This window comes from Salvelinus alpinus, chromosome 1 (genome assembly GCF_045679555.1).
Source record: "Salvelinus alpinus chromosome 1, SLU_Salpinus.1, whole genome shotgun sequence".
Classification (NCBI taxonomy): Eukaryota; Metazoa; Chordata; class Actinopteri; order Salmoniformes; family Salmonidae; genus Salvelinus; species Salvelinus alpinus.
This window is the reverse complement of record NC_092086.1, coordinates 74,998,048-75,013,395: the sequence shown is the minus strand read 5'-3', so window position 1 is coordinate 75,013,395 and position 15,348 is coordinate 74,998,048. Positions and strand designations below refer to the sequence as shown.

The 15,348-nt window shown below is 41.7% G+C and overlaps 1 protein-coding gene across 1 annotated transcript in view; it reads left to right on the top strand.

The window, feature by feature from the left end:
* Window positions 1-10,555, top strand: part of LOC139548570 (remodeling and spacing factor 1-like) — a 47,796-nt gene extending 37,241 nt beyond the window's left edge. The window contains exons 9-16 of the mRNA XM_071358361.1: window positions 210-289; window positions 630-684; window positions 869-996; window positions 1,115-1,182; window positions 2,573-2,798; window positions 3,015-3,241; window positions 3,662-3,847; window positions 4,036-10,555. Coding sequence (XP_071214462.1) covers window positions 210-289; window positions 630-684; window positions 869-996; window positions 1,115-1,182; window positions 2,573-2,798; window positions 3,015-3,241; window positions 3,662-3,847; window positions 4,036-4,550 — 1,485 coding nt within the window. The 3' untranslated portion in view covers window positions 4,551-10,555. The remainder of the gene's footprint in view (window positions 1-209; window positions 290-629; window positions 685-868; window positions 997-1,114; window positions 1,183-2,572; window positions 2,799-3,014; window positions 3,242-3,661; window positions 3,848-4,035) is intronic.
* Window positions 10,556-15,348: the final 4,793 nt, after the last annotated feature.

Genomic DNA, 15,348 nt, shown 5'->3' with positions numbered 1-15,348 from the left:
AAGGGTTATGAATACTTTCTGAAGGCACTGTATGTATGAAAATAAACTCAAACAAAAGGTGGCATTCTGTACTGTTGCCTCTAAAACCCAAAATGCTGGATTATAGAGCCAAATTAAAAGGTTTAGCTTCACTGTCCAAATAAATATGTAGGGGACTGTATGTGTGGTGTTCTGTCATTCTTACCCATCTCCTGGTGACCCCCCTGCAGAAGCTACTCTGTGACAAGCTTGAGGAGCAGCTTGCTAATCTCGATGCTGCCCTGAAAAAGAGGGATCGCGCTGAGCGAAGGTGAGAACCTCTGAACCATGACCCTTGGTGTAAAACAGCAAATGACAACAGGAAGATAAATACATTTAGTTCGGTGGTTCTTATTAAAGAATATGAGGCTCAGTCCACAACACATGCAATTGGAGTCTATACTGAATTGCATTGGTTTGACAATAGAATAGGTACAATCACCCTGATCTGTTTATCGATCTCAAATATTTAATGGAGCTTACATTGCTTGACATGTCTTGTTGTACAACGGCAGTGGGCCTCTGATAATGGGAAAGCTGATTTATTTATTTTATTTTTTTATTCTATCAGAAGTTGTTTTAAATAAAATTATTGTATTTTCTCCCTCCAGAAAAGAACGTTTGGTCTATGTTGGAATAAGTGTCGAAAACATCATCACTCCCTCTGTAAGTAGCATTTGGTTGTTATGGTTATATACCATCATGAAAGTCCATTGCAAAACATCCAGAATTCGGTGTGTGTGTGTGTGTGTTGGACGTCCTTCTAAAATGGTCTGTCACACTGTTCACTGCCCAGCCTAGACTGATTGCTTCCTATAGTGTACTGACACGTTGCCTACTCTCATTTCAGTTGGAGGTAGAGGAAGAAAAGGAGGAAGAAAAGGAGGAAGAAGTGAAGAAACAGAAGAAAGAGAAGAAAGAGAAAAGCAAGAGCTGGGGTCGAAGGTCGACAAGGGCAAAGAAAAGCATAAGTTATAGGTATGAAGTCTGTACTAAACTCAGGGTTATTAGAATAGTCTGTGTTGTGTGGTTGGTCTTTATTATTTCAGTATGGTGGCTGTTAAACCCCTGAATAATTTCGACATCTTGTTTGCAGGTTTGATGAATTTGATGAGGCTATCGAGGAGGCAATTGAAGAAGACATCAGAGAGGCTGATGGTGGAGGTACAGTTGGAGGACATTATGGAATCTGGCAACAAAGTCACAGAATTATGAATTTAATTCAATGTCTCTTAGTTTTGTTCTGAAATTACTTCTGGCTGCAGTATTTCACCTGTGCGCCCCCTGGTAATTGTGCATTGTTCAAGCTTTAAGAAGGGTTATAAAGAGTCAAGTCTGAGGCTGTGTTTCATTTTAGATCTGTCAAGGAGCGTGAACGAGGGCAAAGGAGGGAACATCTACCCTGAATGAAACACAGCCTGAGAGCCTTTTTAACTCATGTAGCCTGCAAACAATCTTTCATCCTTTAGTCTAAGACATTTGGGGGGGGGGGGGGTGCTAAGTTGACATGGAATTGTTTTAAGATTGTCATACTATGGATAATTTAGCTATTTTGAATTTTAGGACCCCTTTAGGTATAGAAAAATACACTACCGTTCAAAAGTGTGGGGTCACTTAGAAATGTCCTTGTTTTTGGGGAAAAAAGCAATTTTTTTGTAATTTAAAATAACATAAAATTGATCTGAGATGCGGTGTAGACATTGTTAATGTTGTAAATAACTATTGTAGCTGGAAACGGCTGATTTGTAATGGAATATCTACATAGGCGTACAGAGGCCCATTATCAGCAACCATCACTCTGGATGGAATAGCTAAAAAAAATAAAAATACACATTTAACCCCTTTATGGGGGGTTAGGCACAAAACTACCTTCACACTTCCATAATTTTTTAAAAACCGGTACCGGTTTCTTTGATGTGTTCTGTGACACGTGTGGGGGTCGTAGAGCAAAACGAAGAACACCATCGGGTTCGTGAGAGGCTCTCCTTTCTATAGAATAGTTTTGGGATGTCTCATAGTCTGACAAACACCGCTCTAGCTCTGCTACCTTTCACCCAGATGCGGAAGTATGACACTGGCGGATGCAGTAGATGGAGACTCATCCAATGCTAAAAAACTATCTCTAGCTTAAACTGACAGATTTTGATGGGAATTCTTTTGTTATGTTTTATTTTATTATTATTTTTATTTTTTTTCACCTTTATTTAACCAGGTAGGCTAGTTGAGAACAAGTTCTCATTTGCAACTGCGACCTGGCCAAGATAAAGCATAGCAGTGTGAACAGACAACACAGAGTTACACATGGAGTAAACAATAAACAAGTCAATAACATGGTAGAAAAAAAGAGAATCTATATACAATGTGTGCAAAAGGCATGAGGTAGGCAATAAATCGAATAATTACAATTTAGCAGATTAACACTGGAGTGATAAATCATCAGATGAACATGTGCAAGAAGATTGATTGATTGATGCACCGGTTTGTCAATTGACTCTAGGGGGTTAATGTGTGCCTGTTGGATTGTCTAAATGTTGACGTATGCTGCCCTCTACAGGAGCTGGTCGGGGCAAGGACATGGCCAACATCACAGGCCATAGCAGAGGGAAGGACATGTCCACCATCCTGGCAGCAGGAGAGGTTGGTGAGGGCAAGGAGAATGGACGCCCGCCACGGCCAAACGCCGGCCAGCGCAGGAAGAAGCGCCGGCGTCTCAACGACCTGGACAGCGACAGCACTGTGGAGGAGGAGGAAAGCGAGGACGAGTTCCGTCTCAGTGACAGGTAGGGTCATCTGGTGGGTGGGAGGTGTAGGGGTGCATAAGTCAGGACAAGGACGACAGGGTTGTGTTCATAAGGTTTTCTGTTGGGTGCCATAATGAACACAACCCAAGGTACCACTTTATTGACAGCTATTACAGCCAGAAAGGTGTGACACAAAGGGGTGTTGAATTAATTTGTCTCATTTTCTTCTCTCCCCCTGCACACTTTTATGCGTAGTACGGAGGAAGAGGAGTTTGTGGCGTCAGACAAGAGCGACGCAGAGAGCGAAGCGGCAGTCGACTCTAACGACGACAGTGACTTCGGCAGCACGCGACGCAGAACTGCCAGGACACGGAGGCCGGCCAAATCTCAAAGGAGCACTCGGCCGCGAAGGCGCCGCAGAGCGAGAGGGTACTCAGACGATGAAGAGGAGGAGACGAGTGATGAAGATGAGGACGAAATGAGTACGTTGGTGTCGTCAATTCCTCTTTGTTGTTTGAAGGGACATCACTCTCCAGAATTACACTTTGTTAGATGTTTTCAGATCTCAAAAGTGGTCTTCTCCTGAGACAAGTTCCAGGCCATCTGTTTTGTGGATTCTGCTTTATGCCACAACCCAAAATAATTTGAAAAGATCCTGATTTTTGGCGCTTATGTTTTCCACTAATTTGTGGTTGAGGCCTTCGTTACAGTGGTTAGACAGCCGATTGGGTGGGACATGGATCCATCTTGATATTATAAAAATCTTATGGTCTGAAAACATCTGACATAATGACATTAAGTGTTGATTTTGTAATTGTCCTTTTAAAGACCAATAGGTATGTGTTGTGACGTGGCTCTCTGTGTTGACTGGCTTCTCTCTCTTTGCTGACCTTTTTAACTAGTGTCAGAGGGCTCCAGCGAGTTCAGTGACAGCGACCTGGACTGTAGCAAACGCCGATCCCGCCGTAGTCATACAAAGAAGCAGGTCAACTACTGCGAGTCGTCCGGCGACTCCGACGGCTCAAAGGCCGGCACCAACCGGGACAAAGTCAAACCGCGGAGGCGCCTCGCCAGCTCCGACAGCGAAGGTCAGCCATACTTTTTTTTCTAGACACTCACTCTTTGCCTCACTGCCACTGCTATTAGCGTATTTTTTCTAGTGTGTCTAAGTCATATGAATTAGATTCTTAAGCGAGTCCTCACTGGCCATTACTTTAACTGATATTAACAATATGGTTTTACCTAACGTCCACCGTTTTATGCCTTGCTCTTTCAGCAAGCTCCTCCAGAGGCTCGGACGTGGGCAAGAGGGAGAGGACTAGGTTGAAGAGGAGGGCTGACTCGTCTGAGGAAGAGTCCCAGCAGCGCCGCAGACGCCTCTCGCTGAAACGGAGGCGAGCCTCCGAGGAGGATGATGATGATGATTCCGACGAATCATCGGAGGGAGAGCGTCCGGTCCGCAAGCGTGTGAACCGCATTGACTCGGACGACTCTGACGAGGAGGAGAAGGAGGAGAAGGAAGAAACAAAGGAAGAGGAGGAAGGGGGTGTGCTGGGGAAGGGAGCCAGTCCGTTGGACTACAACCTGGTGGAGCTGCACCCCCCTACCAACGGACAGAGTCCCATCAAGGCCCTGGAGGGCCTGGCTCACATTGGGCCCCAAAAACCTGGAGCCACAGCCGTCACCATAGCGCCCAACGGACTGGAGTTGGCGCCACAGGACGATGATGAGGACGACCTGCTGGGGGTCACAGACCTAGTGGACTTTGTCTGCAATAGTGATGTGTTGTAAAACCAAGTTGTACGTTTGTTCATTTCTGTAGTATTGTATTTTTTTATATTATGTTTTTTTTCTCCACTGAAGTCGTCCACCGTTTATTCCTGTCCTCTTGTGTTTTTTTTTGTTTTTTCCCCCCAATTCATCCTCGTCCCCTCAGTGTGGCCCCATCCATCCATATGAACTGGATGCCTTACGGGGAGAAGTTAATTCTCTTCACTCTTCGCACCTCTCGCATTTGGATTGTACAGTCATTGAGAGCACTAACTCTAAAGGTTGTTTTGTGGCACGTGAATTAGCTTTGTCTTATCCTCCATACTTCGTCACCAATGGACATGCGGGTCAGATACTTGACGACAAATAAACCTACCTGTTTCTCCAGCCAACTTCCAGGGTTTCCTACTCAGGGGTATGTCCACTACCCCACATGACCCCACCATACAAAGAATCCATCTCTCAACTTCATGGTTTTGCTCATCAGGCCCCAAACGGAAGAATGCAGACAGAAACTGGGAGGGACTAACTAGACTTGTCCAATAAACACTCATTTTTGTTTTCTGTTGTGTGACTTAATGAACACGACCCATGAAAACCTGTTCTGCTGAGAAGCTCCTCAGTGTTCCTGCCTGGGAAAGAGGATGTCTTATTGTAGGATATAATTAATTGTTTGTAGGAAGTAAATGTGTTTTAGCTCAGGTGGGCCTGAGCTTCAGCAAACAAAGGAATGGAGGGGTGCTCAACAACGACAAAAGTCACGAGAATGGCTGACCAAGAATTCATTTTTTTTTATTGGTAAGCCATTCTTGTAGATTTGTATTGTTTAGTCTGTATACCTCTTGTAAGATTTCTAAATTTGTATATGAGAATAGAAGATGGCAGAGGTAAGGGGTCAAACTGCTTCCATTTACAACTTAAAGTGACAGTTTTGTGGATCAGCTGCTGGAAACCAATCATTGTTTTTATCCCCAACTCTTTTCCCCAAACATTTAATATTAATGTCTTTCACTTTTTTTTATATTTTAATTCCACATTTTAATCCTCAAACAATTTATTTGTTTTGATGTGTTAAATTCTATTAGTCAGTTGTTTGACTAAACCCTTAAGCAGGTTTCCCACCCACATTAAGACCATATACAACAAGCATTGGATGAAAAGCATGAGCGCCACAGAGTTTCCCTTCAGAAAACCGGACACAGAACCATCATCATCATGCTTGAAACAGCTTTTTTTTAATACAGATTGGGTGACCAGAACCCACAACCGTTCCCATACTTGTAATTACAATCTCCAAAAGAGTATTTGTTACAGATTTGTTAAATTGTTTTTACCCAAAGTATTGTAATGTTCTACTGTCACGTACAGTTGAAGTAGGAAGTTTACATACACTAACAGGCTGATTACACCGCTCGCGTCGCGTGCGCTGCAAAATACATTTAGAAATCTGTTATTCAATTATTGCACCCACACTGCTTGCTCGCGCTAACAAGCGTCTGCGTTGCCAAGGGCTAAAATAGAAGTCAGTTCTATTTCTGACGCAGATCGCACTGAAAGACCTGCCTCTCCCATCTCCTCATTGGTTTATATAAGCAGGTACCCACGTGGGATCTCCTAATTGGTTATACCCACGTAGGTGACTGAAAGACAAACAAGGTCAGTGGCGGTAATGCACCGGATTTTATGGAAGTTGCCAATCGCAATATAAAGTCAAGAGAATAAAAAGCCTGGAGGAGAGATGACTAGAAATGATTCGGTTGACCGTTTTACGTGTGGATTAATTGGAGGAGTAGAGGACAATGTGCATTTCAGGTAAAATAACTCTATGTTTATATCCCAGGACAAATTAGCTAGCAACAGGAAGCTAGCTAAATCGGACAAATTAGCTAGCAAGTGCAAGCTAGCTAGCTAAATTGACATAAATGTTTAATACTTTTCGACCTGTCTCCAAATTAATATAATTGGTTCAGAGTTTGTTTTGATATTTTAACCTGCGTGTCGTGATCGCGTTTGGTGTGGGGGTACAAAATACATTTACGCACGATGGCGCACGCACGCAGCCGGTTTGGGTTCCGTGTTAGGTTAGAGTCGTTAAACTCATTTTTCAACCACTCCACAAATTTCTTGTTAACAAACTATAGTTTTGGCAAGTTGGTTAGGACATCTACTTTGTGCATGACACAAGTCATTTTTCCAACAATTGTTTAGACAGATTATTTCACTTACAGTGAATTATATCACAATTCCAGTGGGTCAGAAGTTTACATACACTAAGTTGACTGCCTTTAAACAGCTTGGAAAATTCCAGAAAACGATGTCATGGCTTTAGAAGCTTCTGATAGGCTAATTGACATAATTTGAGTCAATTGGAGGTGTACCTGTGGATGTATTTCAAGGCCTACCTTCAAACCCAGTGCCTCTTTGCTTGATATCATGGGAAAATCAAAAGAAATCAGCCAAGACCTCAGAAAAATATTGTAGACCTTCACTAGTCTGGTTTATCCTTGGGAGAAATGTCCAAAACCCTGAAGGTACCACGTTCATCTGTACAAACAATAGTACGCAAGTATGAACACCATGGGACCACGCAGCCGTCAAACCTCTCAGGAACGACACGCGTTCTGTCTCCTAGAGATGAACGTACTTTGGTGAGAAAAGTGCAAATGAATCCCAGAACAACAGCAAAGGACCTTGTGAAGATGTTGGAGGAAACAGGTACAAAAATATCCACAGTAAAACGAGTCCTATATTGACATAACCTGAAAGGCCGCTCAGCAAGGAAGAAGCTACTGCTCCAAAACCACCATAAAAAAAGACAGACTACGGTTTGCTACTGCACATGGGGACAACGATCATACTTTTTGAAGAAATGTCCTCTTATCTGATGAAACAAAAATAGAACTGGCCATAATGACCATCATTATGTTTGGAGGAAAAGGGGGTACGCTTGCAAGCCGAAGAACACCATCCCAACCATGAAGCACAGGGGTGGCAGCATCATGTTGTGGGTGTTCTTTGCTGCAGGAGGGACTTGTGAACTTCACAAAATAGATGGCATCATGAGGTAGGAAAATTTTGTGGATATTTTGAAGCAACATCTCAAGTCATCAGTCAGAAAGTTAAAGCTTGGTTGCAAATGGGTCTTCCAAATGGACAATGACCCCAAGCATACTTCCAAAGTTGTGGCAAAATGGCTTAAGGACAACAATATCAAGGTATTGGAGTGGCCATCACAAAGCCCTGACCTCAAGCCTATAGAAAATGTGTGGGCAGAACTGAAAAAGCGTGTGTGAGCAAGGAGACCTACCAACCTGACTCAGTTACACCAGCTCTGTCAGGAGGAATGGGCCAACATTCACCTAACTGGTTGTGGGAAGCTTGTGGTTGACCCAAGTTAAACAATTTAAAGGCAATGCTACCAAATACAAATTGAGTGTATGTAAACTTCTGACCCACTGGGAATGTGATGAAAGAAATAAAAGCTGAAATCAATCATTCACTACTATTATTCTGACATTTCACATTCTTAAAATAAAGTGGTGATCCTAACCTACCTAAGACAGGGATTTTTTTACTCTGATTAAATGTCAGGATTTGTGAAAAACTGAGTTTAAATGTATTTGGCTAAGGTGTAACTTCCGACTTCAACTGTATATCCTTTTTTTTAATCAAATGTTTTCATCAAGTGGTATTGACTGTTTTTAATTAATTCATTATTGATACGAAACAATATCAAGGCAGCTCCTCAGTGCATCATGCCAAATTACAGGTGTCATTTAGTCAACATTGAAATCTGTTAACCACCACATTTACAAGACTTTCCTTTTAAATAAAAGTTTGATTGTATATAATGTGACCAACTAGAGTAGACCAATCCTGGTCTTCTCACATCTAATGTGTGCGCATGCACCTGTTTCTAAAAACCCTAGTTTAGTTTTTGTATACTGTATACATATATAAATATTATTTTAAAGTGTGTGCTGCCAACACTATATATGGATGAAATGCCCATGTTTTAGACAAATGTTTTAATATGCTAATATTTAAAGGGATTTGTTATGTGTGAAATCACTGAGTATTTACAGAAAACTCTGCCTATTTTCTTTGTCCATCAAATCGTGAGACTTTAGTATAACCATGTCAGCATTTTAACCATTATTTTACGTTGCATTTTTATAATGTATTTCTTTCTATATCAAACCCTCCTTCACGTGTATTGTTTTCCTCCCTAGCAAACCATCAAGTGGCATAATGTTTCCTATGTACCTTCTAGTCAATACTGTGTGTAGGTTCAAAACCTGGAAACTAGATGTACTTACTGAGTACAAATAACTACCTGTCGTTGTTCATCAGACTATTTTGAAGTAATTATTTTTGTCATTTTCTTCCCTGGTCTTTTCGTAACCCTCTGCCACCACCAGTGTGCAGTGTTGATTGTAGAGAACACTACACTTGCTCTAGTCTCCCCTCTACATCTTACTGAATCAACTAAATAAACCTCTCTCTGATCTTAGAAAGCCTATCCTTTTGTCTGTTCTGAAATATGAGCTAATTTTGGTTTTAAGGTTACATTTTGAGGTCAGTTTAAATCATCATTCTGGACCTGTATTCAGAAAGTGTCTCAGTAGGAGTGCTGTCCATATAATCTTATTCATTATGATCTACAAGGTAAAACTGATCCTATATTAGCACTACTATTCGTAGTCTCTGTGAATACAGGCCCTAGCCTCGAATCAAGAGGATTATGAATTGAAGGCATGCTGGATTGATCTTTGTTTGGAAAATGGTCTAGCAAAACCTCAGTAGGAACTAAATTGACGTGTGTGTGTGTGTGTAGTTTTTACTGTAATAGGCCTATATATTTAGAGGCTTTTTTTTATCATGGAAAAAACTATTTGGCAATTTTTTATAATTGTGTCTCTTTATAATTGTTTTCCTTGTAGAGGAGTTGTGATATTGGCACAACTGTTTTGTAATGAATTAATCGGAGACCTGGCATGTTTTGTTGGACATCACTTTATGTGCAGACCTATGCGCCGACCGCCCTACGGATTTGCGAGGTTCAATAACCACAGACCTCTAAATTCCTTTGCTCAGCAGTGTTCATTGAGTCCTGCTACTGGACAGGAGAGCATAAACCAACCACTGGAGGCATGGACAATACCTGGGAGGACTGCTGGGTTGTGTTCAGTAGGCACAAAATGGAAGAAAATGTGGTGAATTGGGGAGATAGTAACTGAACTTGTCCAATAAGAAACGCTTGTTTTTGTTTTCCGTTGTGCCCCAATAAACAAGACCCTCGTCAGAATCAGGAACAGTTCAAGATAAATGCGCTTCAATTAAGAAATTAGGCCTGTTTTGTAAATTTGTATTTTGTAAAATAGTTTTGGCATGTGCTCTTCACTGATGGTAAAGTCTTATTATTTTTGGTTGATCACAATGTTTGATACAGTTTGAAGTAAAGGATGATTTCCAAGGCAAAATGCTATTTCTGTGCTGCCTGCAATGCACTCAACTAACATGGTAATATTGACTACAGTTACCACAGGATTAGTTTGACTGCTCCTAAGCTTCTACTGGCAGTTCAATTGTGGGAATTTGACAAAAATGACTAGGGTTGGTTTACCATTGTTTTGGGATGAAGAAATGTACGATTTCTGATACGATGTTCCCAAGATATGAAGTTTCTTAGCTGTATGCATGAGTTTGACATAGTCAGTGGGCATTTTTAAAATCAATGGTAGAAAGACAGTAGTTGGGAGGGGCAGTGTCAGTCAGGTACTACAGGCTGTCCTCTGCCGGGGGGGGTTGGTGCCAATGATTCAAATGTTTGTTCATTATTGTCTATTACGGGTAGATATGGAGGACTGAGGATGCCACTACAGGTCTGGTGTATGAATATAATCCCCTCGAGGGGTTGCCTATGTTTTCTGTTCCTCTTCAAGACCTTTTTGTTAACTTTCCTGTATTTTCTTTCATGAATAAGATCTTGTACATTTGTCATAATAAAAAGGTTTATAACCTGGTATGGTAGGCGTACTTGTTTTCTGTCGGAGAAAGGGAGAGGACATCATTGTGGTGTGAAATATTGGTCAAATAAATGTGAAATTATTGGCTTTATGACTAATGCAGGCGTATCCACATAAACCTCCGGAAAAAGTGGTGAGGAGGCATGTCCTCAAAGATGCATTCATGGAAGTTTAGTTGCTGTTTTTTTTCTTTTTTTTCTGAAATGTTGGCTTGTGTTGGCTGTATGGTTTATTTACATATTATATATTGATATCTTAACTCATATTTCAGTCTTTTTTTCTTTTTTTGCTAATGGGTGTGGAGATGTGTGCCCCTTTCTATCAAATGTCTGTCAAATACTTTTTGTCTATTTAGGGGATCCTTTTTGGCTCAAGAGCACCCCTGGTTGTAAAGGTTCAGTATAGTTTCTTTATAACCCACCAATTGCAGTGCTCAGAGGATAAATGGGATGCCCGTCCAGGTAACCTCAATTAGGCTACACTGTCAACTGCAGAAACTGGTTTGGAAGGTAAGGCGACGTAGGACTAGAAGGCTGTGTTAAAGCCGTGTTCACATTGGCAGTTTGAAGTAACTCAAATCCTATTTATTTGCATATTTGAATCTGTTCTTTTTCCTGCAGTCTGAACAGCCAAAAAGCGCATGGAATCTGATATTTCGTGCCACATTTCAAACCACCTACAAATCTGATTCCTGGCCATGTGACTTGTCTGTATGGTCAAATATGATACATTTGCCACCAGTTTTAGACTGTTATTTGGCATATCTCGTTGCTTGCTAGCTACTCTGTTGACAGTTTGACAAGAACATGTGGTAGTTAACTAGCTTGTTAATTGTTTACAAACAAATTAGTGAATGTGCTCAGTGTTGCCATGTTCGCTGTTTTCCTGAAAATTTGGCTACTTTGAAAGTTACACCGCGGCAGCCATGGCATTTGTCTTAAATATTTATTTCACTGTGACCTGCTGCTGACTGTGAGGCAGGCTGTTGCTGAGTGAGTGGTGGGAAGGGCGGGAGGGCTGTGTATGGGGGGTGATATGTGCCAGAATTAAGCCTAGGCAACCGTACCACCGCGTGGCTGTCGTCTACCATTGAACACCTGACTGACATGACACCAATGCGTTACTAACGTCTGCGTGTAACTAACATGTCATTACTAACGTTTGCGTGTTAATGAAAGTTATAGTTTATATTAATTACATCTCAAGCATAAATGTTAGAAACGTACCGTTTTTCCCCATGCAAGACGACATTCCGAAGTAGCCACCTTGAGCTATAGTGTAGCCTTCGGCTTGTGTATTTCCTGTTATCGCTAATAGACTGGACATCTTTTCTAGGCAAATAGGTCATCTGTCTTTCCCTTAACACCTCATGGAATGGTATGTTATCTTATCTCGCTGTATACAGATCTAAATGTTGTTAGCCAATCACAGACTGTGTTTCCAGTTCCCAGTAGCCTACATCAGACAACCAATAAGAGTTGTGTCCATGGCTTTCAGTCGGGTGGAGGAGTTCATAGGCTTTCCCAGAGGGTCTGTGCTATTCGGAATCCTTGATGTCCCTACCTCAATTAAGTATAAATATAAAATGGTTAAGTTTACTGTTAGTTAAGGGTTATAGTGTAGGGTTCGGGGTAGTGACGTCCCAAGGAATCAGGATAGAGTGATAGACTGGCAAGGTATTTGAGAGCCTGGCGGCGACACAGACATTTATTTGTTTGGTTTTTTACAAGCGGCAGACGTGATTTTCGAGAGTGTCTGCCCCAGATAGTTTCCTTAGAGACTATGCAAATAATTACCAAGATGTCCTTGATCCGATTGAGGAGTAAGCAGGCTATATTTAAGTTGTGATATCGTTAGGAAGTATTTAGGCCTACTGTGTGGATAAGGCAAATTTGGTTTATTTGAAAATAAATACTTTTTGTTGGTAACGTATTGTTGAATGTTTTTATTTAACCTTTATTTAACTAGGCAAGTCAGTTAAGAACAAATTCTTAACTTAATTCTACACCAGCCAAATGACACTGGGCCAATTGTGCGCTGCCCTATGGGACTCCCAATCACAGCCAGTTGTGATACAGCCTGGATTCGAACCAGGGTGTCTGTAGTGATGCCTCTAGCACTGAAATGTAGTGCCTTAGATCGCTGCGCCACTCGGGAGCACACTCGAAAATCATGTAGGCAATATTATTTACTGTGTCGATAGGGGAGTAGGCTAGTGTACAATAACGTAATTTGATGTGCTTGTATTTATTTCATGGATGAATTATATTGTAAATGATAATATACACTTGGTGCTATAGGAAATATAGATATTTTACATTGTAATAGACTACCCCTACATGCCCATGTGTGCTGGAGCTATGGGTTTATTTTTCCACTGTCACTAGTCCTACACATTCACATTCAAACTGAATTGAATGGGGGATGCATAACTACTTTTCACTGAAGAAGGGAACGAGGTACGACGTACAACTTTGATCGAAGAGCTTAAAATCATGCCTGACGAGCAATGAAATCATAACGGTATCCTAATATAGTGTGCATACAGGAGTAGCCTATTCTACAATAATATAACAATGTGCTAGTATTATCTATCTAATTGATGAATGAAATTGTAAATGTGGATGGGTACGCTCCTTCATTCAATGAATACGGAATGTCTTGCTATCTCCGGGATTATGTTAATGAAGGCTTTTCAGCTGTTGAACTATGGCAAGGTCGAACTCATTTCTAAATCTATCTTTCTTTTAGTCAAGAAGTGATGAGCCAGAGCAACCAATCAATGTCACTGTAGCTGTTCTACCCACCACCCACACTGCTCTCCCTCCATAAGCAACCACATCCTCTTCTCCTGTTCAATTAATTTGCGCCACACTGAAAAGCACTGTACATGCATACCGCTGTGCCCATCTCATTGCCGTTCGAGGATACTACAGTCACCTGTCATGAGAATTTATGTTCTCGATGTTCATAAACCAATTAAATTAAACTACTCAGTCTGCTAATCAGGATTTGTAAGATACTGATTAAAATGAAACAGACGGAGGCCCAGCTAAAATAGTCAATAAGGTTTATTCACGAGAGCGAGCTAGTTAGTTGTACAAAACCATTCATTTTATACTGGCTTCTTACGCACATACTTTTACACACAAACATTAGGTATCCTACTGTCCCACTACCCAGCCAACAAAGATTAGGGATCGTGAGAAGCACTCCCTGTCCTTTCCCAAATCTCTGTGGCCCCTAGCCAAGGTCGGCACCGAATCTTGCTCAGACAGTCTGTGTTTAAGATACTTTAGAGACATATTGTACAGATATTGTTTTACCCTAATACTGACTAAGACTACACACATCATTAATAATACTTTGACTATTCTAATGTATTTCACTGATGATTCTAATCAATTACATACAATTATATAGTTTCGGGGTGGAATATTCTAATCATTTATTTAAACATATAAATTCCATCCACAATCCACCCTTATTAATGACTAAATAATACACCCTGATACATCAATTGAATACAAGGATAATCCAAACCAAGACATGTATGTACATTCGATATTCATCAATGACTGTTATAGGCCTATATCCAATCGTAGCACTTCCTGTTAGGATTTTTATTACAATCTAAACATAAAAAAATAGTATCATCCAACATTGGCTCCTCGTAGTTAAAAGAAACGGAGCCATCTCCTAGGCCTGGAGGACTGTATTCGTCATCCCACTGGCCGGCGCACGGAATCGGTCCGTACCTCAACATCTGTTGCGTCCTTGACCTCTCCAGAGTCCTGGTGATCAAACCTCTCATACACAGAATCAAACAACATCCACACAGAACCAAAACACTCATACAGGTGAAAGTTGCCCACAACACAGTGATTGTGACATTTTTCCATTTCCCAAACACACTATCAAACCAATTTGTTAGAGAATTATCCACCCCAGAGTTCTCTGCTAGTTCGTGAGCTAATGTGGTTAAACCAGCCAGGGCCTTGGTCACTGATCCGTCTGGAGCTGTGTTATCGGGGATGAAAGTACAACATTCTGATCCGAATATCACACACACAGACTTTCAGCTCCCTCCAAAGATTTTCTATTGGGTTCAGGTCTGGAGACTGGCTAGGCCACTCCAGGACCTTGAGATGCATGCTTCTTACGGAGCCACTCCTTAGTTGCCCTGGCTGTGTGTTTCGGGTCGTTGTCATGCTGGAAGACCCAGCCACGACCCATCTTCAATGCTCTTACTGAGGGAAGGAGGTTGTTGGCCAAGATCTCGCGATACATGGCCCCATCCATCCTCCTCTCAATACGGTGCAGTCGTCCTGTCCCCTTTGCAGAAAAGCATCCCCAAAGAATGATGTTTCCACCTCCATGCTTCACGGTTGGGATGGTGTTCTTGGGGTTGTACTCATCCTTCTTCTTCCTCCAAACACGGCGAGTGGAGTTTAGACCAAAAAGCTCTATTTTTGTCTCATCAGACCACATGACCTTCTCCCATTCCTGCTCTGGATCATCCAGATGGTCATTGGCAAACTTCAGACGGGCCTGGACATGCGCTGGCTTGAGCAGGGGGACCTTGCGTGCGCTGCAGGATTTTAATCCATGACGGCGTAGTGTGTTACTAATGGTTTTCTTTAAGACTGTGGTCCCAGCTCTCTTCAGGTAATTGACCAGGTCCTGCCGTGTAGTTCTGGGCTGATCCCTCACCTTTCTCATGATCATTGATGCCCCACGAGGTGAGATCTTGCATGGAGCCCCAGACCGAGGGTGATTGACCGTCATCT